Genomic DNA, 15,386 nt, shown 5'->3' on the forward strand with positions numbered 1-15,386 from the left:
GTCCTCTCTTTGCTCTGACGGTGAGGCACCTTTCTGGTAACTGCTGTAAAATGCCCTTTAATGTAACACCTTTCCCCCAGAGAACAGACTAATGCAGACATAAGCCCCCCTGGGCAATTAGGGGCATTAAACTACCATGTTATTGATGTTCTCTAAGAACACATGAGTGAGGTGAAGGTTTACAAGTTTTCACCACCTCACAGTACACAGCTTCTTGTAGTATGACTTCAGCTGGTTGTTAATCCAACAACGTGATCAGCTAGTAACAGGTTGTGGTTAAAGAGGACTTTTCCCAAAATCATTTTCAAGTACCTTTGATTTATAAAATGACATACATGTGTTTCTGAGGTTTAAAGAAGACCGGTTGTTTTGAATACAGTAGATCTCACAGAATCACCAGCCCTTTCAATACAAAACGCTGATCTTGTTTCGCAAACCTGCATTCAAATACATGCTTACACACACACACACACACACACACACACACACACACTCACAAACAAACTGTTTGACTCACCCACTGAGGACCACAATGAAGTCCATGACGTTCCATCCATTCCTGAGGTAGGAGCCTTTATGAAATACAAAGCCCAGGGCGATGATCTTGATCCCAGCCTCCAAACAGAACATCCCGATGAAGTAGGGCTCCGTCTTCTCCTGTAAGAGCGAAGCAGATGATCGGAGCGATAATTAGCTGACACTGAACTGAAATGGAAGCACTGTGGATGAAAATGTCATGTTTGGGTTTCTTGAGGATCTACAGGCTCCATCAGAGGCAGTTTAGGACTAATCTGATTTCAGCAACTTGACAGAGAAGCGTGACGTGTGGTTGTGTGTGCAGATGTTTCCATGTGTGAATAACTCACCAGTCTCTTCGACATGGGGGTTTTGTCCTCTCCAGGAAGGTGCTGCTCCAGAGCCAAGACGATACAGTTGGCGATGATGGTGGTTAGGATCATGTACTCAAATGGAGTGGAAGGAAGAAGTTAAGGAACTTTTAACTGACTTGGTAAAGTATGTTAGTTTGAAAGGATAAGGCTGGTGATATTCTATGTTTGTGTCAAATCCCTTTTAAAGATCAAAACCAAACATGTTTTGATCTTTCTGTCTCTCAGCATGACCTACTCTGACTGTGGCTCTCAGTCTCAGACCATAAAGTCCAAGTGAATCTTTAGAAACAGGTCATGAATATATACTTTCCTTTTCTAAAAGGTTTGTTAATTTCCTAAAACAACCGCAAACATTGCTCCAAAAGGAGCAAATAGTGCATTTGTTAGGGACTATTTTAAGCTGCAGATCTGGTGCAATAGTAAGTATTTCTGGCAACAGGATGGGATCAACTCAAAATAAAATACAGTGCCCATGTTCTTGGTAATGAAAGAGCATGCCGCCCAGTGCAACAATGGGGCTTATTTTAATAGGTTTTCAGCAACAATGGAAGTTTAAACACAGAGGAGTAAGCCATATCAGGCATTGGATACACAAACAACACTTGACAACAGTTCATTGTTGGTTTTGGTCTTTTTGTAGAATTTGTTGACATTAAGAACTGTATAGTACATTGCCAGCCTCATCCTTTAATTAAGTAATAGATTTATAGGTCTATTCACCAGAGCACAGCAGTAGTTCAGGAAATGTACACAGTGTAATAAATTACACGAGAAATCTTTCTTTGATATCTCTACACAGCACGGAGAGTAATTGCTCTTAGAATAGAGAGGACAGATTTAATTTAGTGAATCACAGTAAACCAAACCTAGCAGCACTGCAATTACAATGTCATGTAAGCATTGATAGTGAGGCGAACACTGATTCCTCTGTATGAAACGAAACAGAATTAACGTGCATGTCAGGCGCCTCGGGGCCGTAGACACAACCAGACGCAGGCTAAACATTATGTGAGGTCAGCTGCAACAGGCAGCGACACACAGACATCCACACGCACACACACACACACACACCGAGGCAACAGAGGGCTTATCGAGGAGGGATGATCGGGTGGGCCTTAAACGCGATCCCATAAACAGGGTCACTTACTACGAGCTTCACTGCCTGCTCTATGGGACCTGTGTTGGTTGTCGGTTCAACACCAGCCACTCTGGGGTTAGAGCTAAGCCAGCAATGTGTTCTTAATCTAATGCTCTGCGTGGGCAGTCCCCATTCTGCTGGCTATGTGCAGAAGAGGTAGGAAGGAAGGGAGCTTAAATCCGCAAAGTGGAGACAGGGAGGGGAGAGCGGAAGTAAGAAGGAGGCAGCGATAACAGAAGGATGAAACAGGACAAAGTGATAAGGGGGATGACGGGAGATCTGTAGTAGAGAAGACGATGGTTATTTAGAGTGTCAGAAGCTTGCTAAACCGGTGGGTGAGGAGGAGGCAATGGGACCAAATAAGACTGACACCGGACATATTGATGCTGCATCGGCAGCTGTAGCCAGCAGGGTTACTCAGGGATATGCGAGCTATGAGAAGCTAAATAAACAAAGCAAATATAATCTTACTCCCACCAGCCCGCAGGGATTCTAACTTAAACCAAGACCGAGCCACCGATTTGACTCAGTGATTGCAAGTTTATCGCTGAGAGATTTTTTGGGAAAACAAAACCACAGCAGCCATCAGCAATGAGTACATGATGTGTGAAAACAAATGGCAAAAAAAAGGTGGTTTAACTGCATGATAACTGTCTTAGGACGAGGGTTTGTTTTCAAGAAGTAAAATATTTCTTTTGATTCACCCTCCGACAATAACTAGCATCGTGTCAGCAGCAGCCAGTCACCACGCCCCGCATCCCCACAAACACATACAACACAAACAGCAGGAGGGGGGACGCGAGACGGAGAAGAGAGAGAAGTAAGAAAGGGGAGGAAAGAGAGAAAATGAAGAAAGAAAGACAGAGGTATCCAAGGCAACAGGGTTCTCTTCCAGCCAAAAATCAACAAGACCGTTACTGGGCACCTGAACTATCTCTGTGGTCGGTCGGTCGGTCGGTCGGTCGGTCGGTCGGTCACACACACACACACACACACACACACACACACACACACACACACACACACACACACACTCTGTACAAGATTTCAAAGTCTGGTTCTTTCTTATGTAGTATTAAAGTTATACATTCAAATATATTTCTATTTTTCAGATATTTTCAAGATAAAAATATTTCTGATGATTTGTGATAGTTGAATGATTTGTACTTTTGAGTAATCTCATTTGGTGATGGAACAACGTTGAACGGTGTCTTTATAGAGAAGAAGGTTCAATTAATCTGATTTTAAAAATCAGTCGATGTTTTAAACTATCATGCACAACTAAAGAATCACTTTTCTCCTCGTTCTGCCAATGAGCACCTGAGCTAAAAAGCACATGAAACCTAAAATAATTTATGTTTTGACCACTTTGGGGGTAGCAGGAATCATTCGCCTGTTACACATCCAGCAGATAAGAAGCAACACTCATTTGGAGTTGGGTTTCTGGCAACCTCCCAAATTAAAGTTAAATATTCACTCTCATTTAAGCTCTGTATTTGGTCTCTGCCAACTCCTCCACCAAATTAGCTCTTTAGTTAAGAGGAGATTTTAATCTTTAGCTGCTAAATGCTCCACTGCATTCACCAGTTACTAGCTTTGACTGCCCGCTGTTTGGTTGTGAAGTGGACTGCACAGGGTATTCAGCCATGTAAAGTTAGATTACAGACCATAGGGAGCAAAAATCCTCCGTTGAAAGGGAACTGTGAACTGCATAGGCAAGAACTGAACGTTTCTTCACTTTGCGGCAAGTTGACAAGCAAGATTATACAACATTGTGCCTCGCTGGAGCGCCGGCATAGGGCCATGATAGCCAAACCAATATTGAAGTTACGGCTGTAACGTTAATATTCCAACAAACGTTAACATTGGTTGTCAGTGCTAAAATGAGCTGCTGTACAGCACTCGTGCCACAGCCAACGATGCAATGAAAGTGTTGAAAGTGAATCAAAACAGCAAAGTTGTGGACTAGAAAGCCAAATCAATCAACTGAAAGATGCTAAAGAGCTCCGTAGAGCTGAATTGCAGAGTTTGTGATATTCATCACAATGAGCAACAACGATTGTATCCGTTGTTGTTATTGATTTGGCCTCAGAAGCCTTTTTGGGTGATGCACTCATTTGCTCTGCAATCACAGTAGTGTTTTAACTTATTTGCCCAGGAGCTTCCAAACAACAGATGAGTTAATCCTGATGTAACTGATGTTCCCCGACTCCAGACATTTCAATAAACCCCATGTAATGCGGTTACATTCAGTGTTGACTTTGTCACTAAATTACACACTCAACAAGTGTCTTAAACCAAACCCCCCCCCCCCCTTCCTCTGCGCCGCTCTGGAGTGTGACGCTGATCATGGATCGTCTAACAGCTTTAGCAGTGAGGCGTTTCGTGAGCAATCCTGTGAGTCACAGTGACGCTGGCACTCTGCCTCGACTCCTCAAACATGCGTGGAAAAATAGACATGGAGACAGAGTGTGATGCCCTGTGCATCTGTGAATACGCTCAGGCCCAGAGTGTAATCACCATTCGGAGTAAAATTAACTCCGTTTCCACCGGAGGAATGAAAAAACGGATAAACTACAGCTGATATTTCTATCGCTGTGCTGTTATTCAAATATGCATAAGATAAATTATGTTGTCAACTGAATGGATTTAACAGACTGCGGCAATCAAACATTCTCCAATCTATCTTGGATTCCACATCACCTCCACACCTCAGTGGTCTGCTTGAGCCAGACGATCAATCCTGACGATAAATGAGGCCATAGTTCAGTCAGTCCTATTTATACGCAGCAGCCCTGCGACTAAACCGTGTCAACTCTGAGCCACAGCTGGCTCTTATATACACCTCTCTGCCAGGAAATAGGTGGATATATACGGTCATGATACCAAAGAGCGAGGGTTGAACATACCTCCTGTGATGTTTTGTGGACTGGTTTTATTAAATTTCTGTCAGCAGATTTCAGACCAGTGCATATTTAGCAGAGTCCAAGGCCACATTTACTACTCTCATTTCTTCAGCTACACTTTAATTAAATAAGTTAAAAAACGCAAGCAGTAAGCGGAAAAACTGTTTTTGTAATTGGAGATAAATGAGAGTAGGACCACATCAACACTAGGGTCATTTCCTTGCTAATTTTCCATTTCCATTTTGCATGCAAGGATGCAATTTAGAGGGAAATGAATGGTCTTTCTCAGGTTAAAGATGGCTCTAGAGACATTTGCAAAAGATTTACAACTTTTAATGTACCCTTAATCAAATTAACATTCGTGCACTTCAAATCCTGGTGAGGATTCGAAACCAGGATTCGAAATACACAGACAGGCCTAAAAAAGAACAGTGACACATCCTGTTTAATACTTAAAATGTCTCCCATTCAGATTTAAAAACTCAAAGTCTGACAACCAGCAAGCATGTGGTTATTACTGTGTGCCATGATGAAACAAACTATTCAATCTATCTATCAATTATTTAGAGGTGTACCTTCTCAATGGGAAACTTCCCGCTGCGGGGGATCCCAGTGGGGATCAGACAGGAGGAGCAGCTGTCAGTCCTCACCAGGCCTGCCACACAAAACTCAGGCCGTGGACTTAATTACCCCTTCCTCTTCCCTGCCAGGCCTTGATCAGCCTTCCATCGACTACAACCTCAGGCAGGTACAGTGGGCTGACAGTCAAACATACGCATACACATATTAAACCACCTCTTCCAAAACATACAGCACTCTGGTTCTGTATAATTCCTGAATTGATCTGCTGTTAATTGAGCACTCAGAGAAAAAAAAAGAGCCTCTTACAGCGAGGTCACAGCGGCAAGTTGTTTTTCAACTCAAGGCTGACCTTTTGGCGATGTCCTGCTGGGATAGTGAGTGTGTGCGAGTCTGCTGTTGTATTTCTATTTCTGTGAGGACCTATTTGAGTTTCAGACGATGAGAACAAGGCAGAAGTGAAAATGTTTTAGGGTGGTTTCCCTTCTGTAAAGGCTACAGTACGCCGGTAAGGGTTATAAATACAAATACGTTTGTTAGGTTTAAGGTAAGGGTTTAGGTTAAACTGCTAGCTTGTGAACATAGAGGAGCATTTAGAAGCCTAAGAGACAGATTTACCTCAGGAGTTGGTAAAAACTAAAAGGTGAACAGCGAAAATTGCTCCATAACCGCTAGATGTGTAAATAGGCAACTGTTTGCTATAACAAGTTCGCCATATCAGCTTAAAAGTACAACATATGTCAATGTTGCGTTCACAACTTGTTTCTTTTATCCCCAAGTGGTCAGTTTTTGCAGGTCCAAGTATAATTTTGCATGCAGGGTACTTTACTTTTAATTTAGTAATAGATCTGAATACTTGTTCTACCACTGGGCATTAAGGTAAGGAAAGGGGCTAAATAAAGCATTCTGTCAATGAGGGTCCTCACAAGTATAGAAATGTGTGTGTATCATTGCTTACATGTTTATATGTGTTCATATGAACAATGTGTGTTCTCATTTGTGCTTACTCGTGTATTTACAGTAAATGAATCCTCACCACTCCAGACATGATTCACGTGTATTTAAGAGAGCAACTCATCACAGTGAATCTCAACCAGAACACAGAAAGACGCAGCTCAGCATCACTCCCCTCAAAACCATGGTAAACAGTATGATATAGTATGACTATAATAGTGAGTAATGACTTGTTATAATAGTATATGACAGTGCGATCAGACGTCATTGCATATAATTCCTGTTAATGTCGGTTAATCAGATACAGTAGAGCTCATTGGATGTAATGAGACACTCCCTCCACAACAGCACATTAACCTGGAGGTTATTTAGTCTGGCTGCTTTCCTTCTGGTCACTGCAGCACACATACTATTTGGATTAAAATTGTATTCTTGACACAGAAGATGTGCCTGTGCAATTATACCATCACTATTGGTTATGACCCAACCACTAGGGGGGTGAAATATGATATGATAACTCACACACACACACACACACACACACACACAAACACACACTTACACCTCGACCCTTTTTTCCTCAACTGTTGATTGAAATGCATTCCGTCTCTATTTTTAATCACCTCAATAGATGGGCAAGCCCAGAGAAAACAACAATAGACAGTGATCAACAATGGAGGCCCACTCATTCTATTTGCTGGGTTTTTATAATCAGTAGGCCAGTCAGTCAGTCAGGAAGCTGTTGAATGGAGCAGAACAATAGCAGAGAGGAGGCCACACCTGGCCCGGACACCTGGTGAGCTGCACAGCAGCAGCACGCCACCGCCAACACGCCACCGATGGACATTTATGTGTTGTCGTCCTCCTCAACGACAGGCAGAAGAAATAATATAGTCTCTCCCCTTTTCAGTAAATAATGGCAGAGCGAATCATTTTAAGAAACTAGCCATTAATGTAACATCATTATTGAAAATCAATAAAAGTGTTATGTAATACAGATTTGGATAAAGCCACACCTTGAATTAATAGCAGCATGAGCGCAGTGCAGAGCGGCAGCCGTGAGCTAGCCATTGGGACATGCTAACATGCATGAATGCACTAAAAACAAGTGCAACCGGCCCGGCTATGTCAACATAGCACGGGCGAAGCTCGGATTACAACGCACAAAGAGGGAGAGTGACATTATTCCACTACTGTATATCTTTACATAACAAATAGCTGTTTGCTGCTAAAGTAATCCTGCACATAGCACCTTTAAGCAGGCAGCTGGTCAGGTTGTGATAAGTGGTTGAGTTTAAGGCTGCAACTCCCCACAACAAAGCGTTAATTACTACAAAAATGCTAATCAGAGTTTCTCAAAGTCCAAGGAGATATCATCAACTGTGTCGTTTTGTCTGATCAACAGTCCAAAACTTAAAGATATTCAGTTTATATGTGATATAAAACAGAAAAGAAGTTGAATCCAGTGAATATTTGTAATTTTTGTTTAAAAACAGACCAGAACAATTGCTGAATTATCATAATAGTTGTCAATTAATTGTCTGTCCATCGACTACTCGATTAATCGACCAATCGTTGCAGCTCTAGTTGAGCTCGATATATTCACTGTACATAACTTGTCAGGAGGGACGGTGAGTGTTGTGGCAACAGCAGGTCTTCATTGCCTTTTGTTTACAGAAAAGATTTACAACCATAAACCGCAAAACTCTTTTGTGTTCCTTCCTTCTGCACTTTTGTCTAGCTATAGCTATTGTCATAACCTGAGTTATAACCTGATAGATAATTCCATACACTTTTGGATTATTGACCTATAAAATGGTAAAATAATGTCACTGGTACACTCAAGTCTGATTTAGTGCTTAGTTTCATGTTCTTAATTCCTAATTCCCTGTTGCACAGTATTGGATTAAATTCAAATGAATGAATCAATTAAATAAACCCCCCCAAAAAGTAATTTATCACTCAAGCGACTCCTAGACTGAACTCAGATGAGTATCTCACACTGTCTGAATATGTGTGTGTTGGTTGAATTTCTCATGTCTTGCCCTGTGTGTGCTGTCCATGGTGCTGAGAGACATTGGGGCCAGACACTAAAGATAATTTGGCTGTTTAAGGACTTTGGTTTTCTGTGAAATGGTGTGCACTTGTGGAAATATGATAGATTGTTCTTGATTATTTGTTACACTGGGAAACAGTTTACCCACCTTAGTAATCCACTCCTACACGACTCCTTTCATATCTCCGATGATGAATGCGTTTGTATATTTCACACATTACGCTCTTCATTTACACCATGAAGCAGAAAAAGGATATGGCCACTCAATGACTTTCTTGGCATACTTCCTGACCACGTTGTCCTCGCCAAAGATGAAGAGGGACCTGTTGACGGTGAAGCAGTTCTCCCTGACCGGGATGGGGTTGTACAAGGCCATGGTGCGGGCACGCTGCGCTTTGGTCTGCTTGAAGGCAGGGGAGATGCCACCTGTGGACACAGCCGCCCCATCGCGGTTCCGGTTGCGCTCGGACCCTCCATCACCGGAGCTCAACAAGCCCGGGACGTCGTCTCCAAACCGGGCCATTCTGTTTGGAGGGGAGACGGGAGAGGAAAAGGAGGTTATAGTCTCCTAGAAAGCAGGGTGCGGTGCTGCGCTAGGCGTGACAGCGGCGGAAGGGCGAGATCCTGACCAGTTTTAGTCCATCGTCAGTTTTATTCGCAAAAAAACACCGAACTCAGTGTTCCACAACTTCAAAAAATCTGTTCAAAACAATCACGGATTCTCCAGTCGGTCCAATTAGAGGCGCTCGTCGATTTCAAGTGCGCTCTGCGTAAAACAAAGAACTCAAATCCAAAAAGTAATTCAATTCCGCCTTATTTAACAATCTGTCGTCTTGAATTAAGCGGTAAAAACGGACCAATTTCACAGCGTGTGATTCACATCCAAACACTAATATCTTAAAGTAGGCTGCAACAGGTCACGTCTTCAGCCATCCTCAGTCCGCTGAGCGAGAAGCACGAGAGCAGATTGATCCATGGGGTTTTTAAATAAACTAGCGGCAGTCCTCTGAGTAATTCAGAGCACATCACTCCTGTCTCCCGTCTCCTCTTCTCTGTTGACCACCTACCACAAGAGCACTATCCTATTGCGTGCGTAGGACGACCGAAAAAAAAAAAAATACTTTGGCATTTTCCACGACATTTCGCCCCCCTTCCCGAAACAACGCGAACAAAACAAACTGTCAACTACGTGTCACGCGTAGGAAAAGAAAATCATCTATCCGTCTTTTCTGCATTGGGATAGTGAAAGAAGTGTCTGTACCTTCCCCACCGCACTGTTAGAGCAGAAGGAGAGAAGACAGCAGTGTCTCCTCATGCGCCATGCACTTCTCATATAGCCTCCGTTCAGCCCCACACATGCACTTCAACATGCTGCAGATTGAGTTAACAAAGCACGTGTTAACGTACAAATAAGGACAAACAATTAACAAAGTCACAATGTGATGAAGACACATATTAGGTGCCTCCATCTTGACGAGTTGAGATTATGTAAACCAATTAAATTGAACATTTGGCAGCTTGTAAACCTGTTAGGCTATTCACGATATCAAGACCAGCGCTGGCTTTATGCTTTCGCTGAACATGTGGGTACAATTCTTTGTAAAATACTAAAAGTTTACTTTGGGATCACTTCAGCTTTTTCGTGTGACTGGTCAGTATAGGCTACCATTTGAAAAGGGGCCATGCTGTGATATTTGATTCGGATTGTGTTCACCCCACATGGTCGTCCGGAAGAGCAAACTGAGAAGCTGGTCACACATCGAGTGTGCAGGAGTAAACACCTGTTGTGAAGAAAAAAAAGACACTCAGGAGGACAGCAGCAAGCATCTTTGACTAATTACAGTGTTCAGAACCTACTATTGAGAGGCTTGATAGTGAGGGGGAGTTGTGCTGCTGTGTGCTGGCTGGAAGTGATCACATCTACTCTCATGAGGATGAAAGCTTTTTACAATGAAGAGAGAGAGAGGGGGGGACCCACGTTGGGTGGAGTTGAAATGTTACATCTGTCAGATCTGAGATAATGTATCAATCGATCATTAATATAATTGGCTTTAAGAGGATAAATCTGTTGAGGTTCTATGTGTCTTTTATCATCAATAAATCCCTTGAAATGAGCAAAACCGATGATGAATTGATGCTCCAGTTTTTTTAATTGTATCTGTGAAGCCAACGTCTCAAGTAGCTCCTTCCTCTGCGCACAGTAGAGCTTTGTGCTAAAATCAGCATGCTAACAATCTCATTATAATAATGCTAACATTTTAGTTAGTCATTTGGGAAACAAACTTCTAAGTACTAAACACAAAATAAAACTGAGGGCGTGAATGTCATTAGTTTGCAGGTATTTGTATTTGCAGGTAAGTCTTCAGACAAATACACATTTTGACCTAATGTCATCACAATGGGGCACATCTGTACCAAATGTTATGGCAATCTATCCAATTGTTGTTGAGAGATTTCACTCAAAACCACAAGTGTGAACCTCATGGTGGCGCGAGAGAAAAAGCCAAGGGATTTTGCCATCTATAAAATAGTTAGAGATATTTTAGTGTGAACCAAAGTGGTGGATCGACTGACAGACTGACTTTGCTATCTGCTAAAACACATCAGTGAACAACAGCTTTGCCGTGGATACGATGTTTCTTCATTATTATGAACATGGGCACTGTACTGTGTTTGTGTGGAACTTGTTATAATTGAGTCAATCACAAATACTGCCAACTGTCCTGCTGCTGTAAATATTAAGTGTGTATTAATCCACGGCTAAAAACAGCCAATAAATGCACTATTTACCTTTATTTTAATAACATTTGCTAAAAACTACAGTGCCCAGCTGTTTTAAGAAACTACTGAGCCTGCTTATTATGAAAAAGAGAAACTGTCCAAAAAGATGTAAAGCATGAAGTGAAATGAATGAAAGCCTTTATTCTCAAACAGCATCAAGCTGAGAGAATTAGTGTGAATAGCAATTTACCAGCAAACTGATGTTGATGGAAACAGAAGTCAAAGAGAAGATGAACCACAGGAGAGAGTTAACCATGACGCTGACACTGATGGGTATTTAGTGATAGTGGTATGACGAAGGCAGTGATCAATGGTGTGTGACCTCCAACTCATTAGAGCTCAAACACATTATTGGCTTTAAAAATAGAACAGATAACAGACAGATTACTGACATCTCCTCATTATAAGCGATGGGAAGAGACTTACAAATTGTCCTATAACGGTCTCCTCCAGTTATGAGGCAAAAAACTGTTGAAAGATCACGTTTCACTTGCTTTTTGTTATTTCAATCTCGGCTAAGTGTGATGGAAATGTGACTTCTGCCACTTCCTCTGTGCAGCAGTGATACCATCACCGTGTTTTCTGCCAGGAGAAGAAAGCGGAGCAGCCACGGCTCTCTTGGCTGAGAGGTGAGGGGTGAATTATGGTAATTAGACGTTAGCAATAGGGATGATTAGGGTGGAAGGACAATTGTTCTTTCCTGGAAAAAGGCAGAAGGCAAGTGGGTGGAGTCTCTTTGTTGCAGATGATACTTTGAGTTTCTATAATTAAAAAAGGTATTTTTTGAAGGACTAGTGAGCCCAAGTGAAATATGACTTCAATGTTTTTGCTGGAAGGCTCAGATCAATTAATCACACGTTCAAATTGACATCACTGGCCCTAAAGCTAGATGGTAGAAATTTCTAATAAAGCACACTTTATGAAGAGCTTGTAACTAATGGCTTTATTGATGGTTAATAAACAATCAACTAATGCTTTATAGATCAGTTATAAGTCATTGACAGCAATAATATTTGGGTTGCAAGGTTGTGAAAAATCCCTTTGTCTGGTGTTTATCCTTTCTATTTGGTAATAAAGGTTAATAATCCATTTATAAAATCATGGGTTTCTTACTTTCCAATACGCCATCCAGTCTGCGGTTATACATATCAATAAGTGGTCATTGAGGCGTCTTCCTGATGCGTTGTCTGAAAGATAAAGCAAGCATCAGACTGGAGGAAGATTTTTCACAACCTGGCAACCTAAAAGTTGTTCTTATCAAATAAAAAAGAAGACTCCGACAGCTACAAGTGCCGAAAAAGAACATCTTTCTCACAGAGGCAACAGGAAGTCTTACATGAATTTTGAAAATGTATAGGAACCCTAAAATATATTCAGCTGCATTGTGCTCTCTATACTTATAGAATCTATACTATTGAAGGTATATATTGGTGGAGACATTTTGACATTGCAGATGCGTTGATTATGTTGGAAAGTCTCCTCCTCGCTGTTAGAGATGTCTAGCTTGCAAAAAAAAAAAAAAAAACTAGCCGGTTACCAAGGTTACTTGCTGTCGTGACAGCAGGTTGACGATCCGTGCTTCGTTAATGGGACTCAGTGACACAGGACCGAGGTGAGAACAAAGATTTCAACTCAAAAATACCTGGCACGCTCGTATCCGAAACATGGTCATTATCAGGCTCTTCGCTTAATAGTCCTGTAACTAAATTAGCTTCTTAGCCCTGAGGAAGAGAACAGCCACGTGAAAGCCCACTGGAGAATTCACTTTACACACGTTTGGTTTGTCATATGTGAACATTTGCTGCCAACATCTTTCCGTCGAGCTTCCGCGCTTTGAATTCACATGCCTTTTCACGTGGCTCATCCCTCTTTGCTACAGTGCAGCGTTTACTGTCCTTACTGTAGTTCTAAACCATAAATAGATTAGAACTACAACAGACACAACTGGGATGGCCAATTTACTGTTTGTGCACGTGTACTCAACAAGGCTTTAATTGACAAAGTTAGCCTGTTGGTTTAAGGTTATAGTTTGTATGATTAGTCTGGATTTTTGCAACCTAGTCCAACATGGATTCGACACATCTATGAGGTATTGTTCAGCTCAGTAATGCAAAAGATATCAGCTTCAGAAACATTTAGACAACTTTAGTTTCCTGATTGCCACCCAGAAAGAACAGCAGCACCACATATACTGTGTAGTGCAGGAAATACTGTACATTTGGAGCTAAAAGAGACATCCAGTCTAGAATAAAGGAAAACTAAAAGGTAAACACTCTTATTTACTTGTTGGGTGACAGAATGAAGCTCACAGTCTGGATCGTATAAATGCATTTTGAATGGAACAAAGTCTAAATGATAGACTTTTATTCACACACACCTCCGGCCGTTTATGCAGGTTTTTCTCATTTTTGTTGCTTTGTGGAGCACTTTAGTTGAAAACCATGTCAGGTAGTTGAATAGTAATAAGGCAAAATAAAAGGAAAGATGAATCATTGATTAAATGACAAGTAGTGTAATTGGAGGAGTGTAAGTGCTTCCAGCAAGTGCAGTGAGTAACACACAGAGCAGAAGACACATTATTTACACAGTGCTTTGAGACAGGCAGGCAGACAGATGTCAGATAAGGAATCTGTGTGTCTGTCTGAGTAAGACTTGTCAACACATTTCCATCATTGTGGAGAACGCACTTGTTTACAACCATGGGAGGGGCTTTACATGTGCAGGTACAATTTTAGATCACAGTGCACTTACAAGGCAATGTGTGTGTTTGTGCCCGACTACGAAATGCACCATAAATGGCACATTTTGGCAAATACTGAGCCGTTTGTTTGTTTTGCTATTACATGCAAAGGCATTATTCCAATTGACACAGCCCGCACAAAAACGGCACACTAACAAATAAAGTAATTTATGAACCACAAAATAATCAAAACATGTCAAACAAATAAATGGGAGCAATCGGTAAAGTCAGTAGTGTAGGGAGTGGACGGGTGAAAATGCGCTGCTCGGGTATTGTACTGTAAAAAGCAAGAGAAAGGAAACTGAAAAGCCACAAGCGATCTCCCCACAGACTCAGAGGCCTGATACAAGATTCATGCGGCACCACCAGCACAGGTGTGTCGCCTGTCACTGATTACTTCAAACAGCTCTGCAGCCCTGGAGCCAGAAAGCGCCAGCAAATGCACCAGGCCAACGGGCCGTCACACAATTGATTCAATTTACGGAAATGCATCAGCACAAAAACAATCTGTTCACACAGCTGATGTATGCTGCTGCTGCTGCTGAATGACTGACTAACGAATAAATATGAGTAAAAACACAACCACTGAATATTTCCAGTAGAAATGAGCTTGAAGCACAGTTGGAGACGTGGATGACCACATGTTGAGCCACTGCTAAAACAACTGTATTGAATGGAAATTTGGTGAATTTAATTTAAACTCACTTTTACTATGAAAAAAGTATTATTTTGGATATAATTCACCTTCAACAACACCTACCTAACTGTAGCGTCAGTATGTGTCAAGTGCTGTGTTTTTATTGATTAACTTGTACATCATGTGATGCTCAAATCATTAAAAAAAGTAAACCTATTAAGTTGCCCAAAATAACCGCTGTGCTGGGTCAGTGTGCCATCGGCCAGACCCCAGAATGCAACATGACACAGAAAAGCTCCGGGCAAACAGAAGGACAGACAGACGACAAAGCCAGACCTATTGATGTGGCGAGATGAAGGGGCTGGGGGATTGGATTATATTTAGCTTCATTGAGATGGTAATGGTTGGAACATGAGAAGACTGTTGTGTATGCGTGCGCGAGTGTATGTGTCCCTTTGCATGCGTCTGGGTGTGTGTCAACGATGAGCTGTACAAGAACCACAATTTACATTTCTGGGCTTTACATTGGGAACATGTTTTTGATAGAAACAGGAATAATTACAATTGGGCTTGGCAGAATCAATAGTCATCTCTCTGATATTGCATGGAAATAGCAGCACCGCTGCTTTCTTTCCTGGCCTTGATCAGCGCCCAAAGGAAATGTGATGAAACATATTTACCCTGTGGCACGATTTCTCTGCCTGT

General features: G+C 41.8%; 1 protein-coding gene across 1 annotated transcript in view; it reads right to left on the bottom strand.

The window, feature by feature from the left end:
* Positions 1-15,386, bottom strand: part of cacna1ea (calcium channel, voltage-dependent, R type, alpha 1E subunit a) — a 72,745-nt gene that overhangs the window by 45,573 nt on the left and 11,786 nt on the right. Inside the window, exons 2-4 of the mRNA XM_076087921.1 lie at positions 8,781-9,047; positions 867-972; positions 518-657 (exon numbers count right to left, since the gene is read on the bottom strand). Of these exons, the coding sequence (XP_075944036.1) occupies positions 518-657; positions 867-972; positions 8,781-9,047 (513 nt within the window). The remainder of the gene's footprint in view (positions 1-517; positions 658-866; positions 973-8,780; positions 9,048-15,386) is intronic.

This window comes from Anarhichas minor, unplaced genomic scaffold (assembly GCF_050575085.1).
Source record: "Anarhichas minor isolate MPS153535 unplaced genomic scaffold, ASM5057508v1 ptg000010l, whole genome shotgun sequence".
Lineage (NCBI taxonomy): Eukaryota > Metazoa > Chordata > Actinopteri > Perciformes > Anarhichadidae > Anarhichas > Anarhichas minor.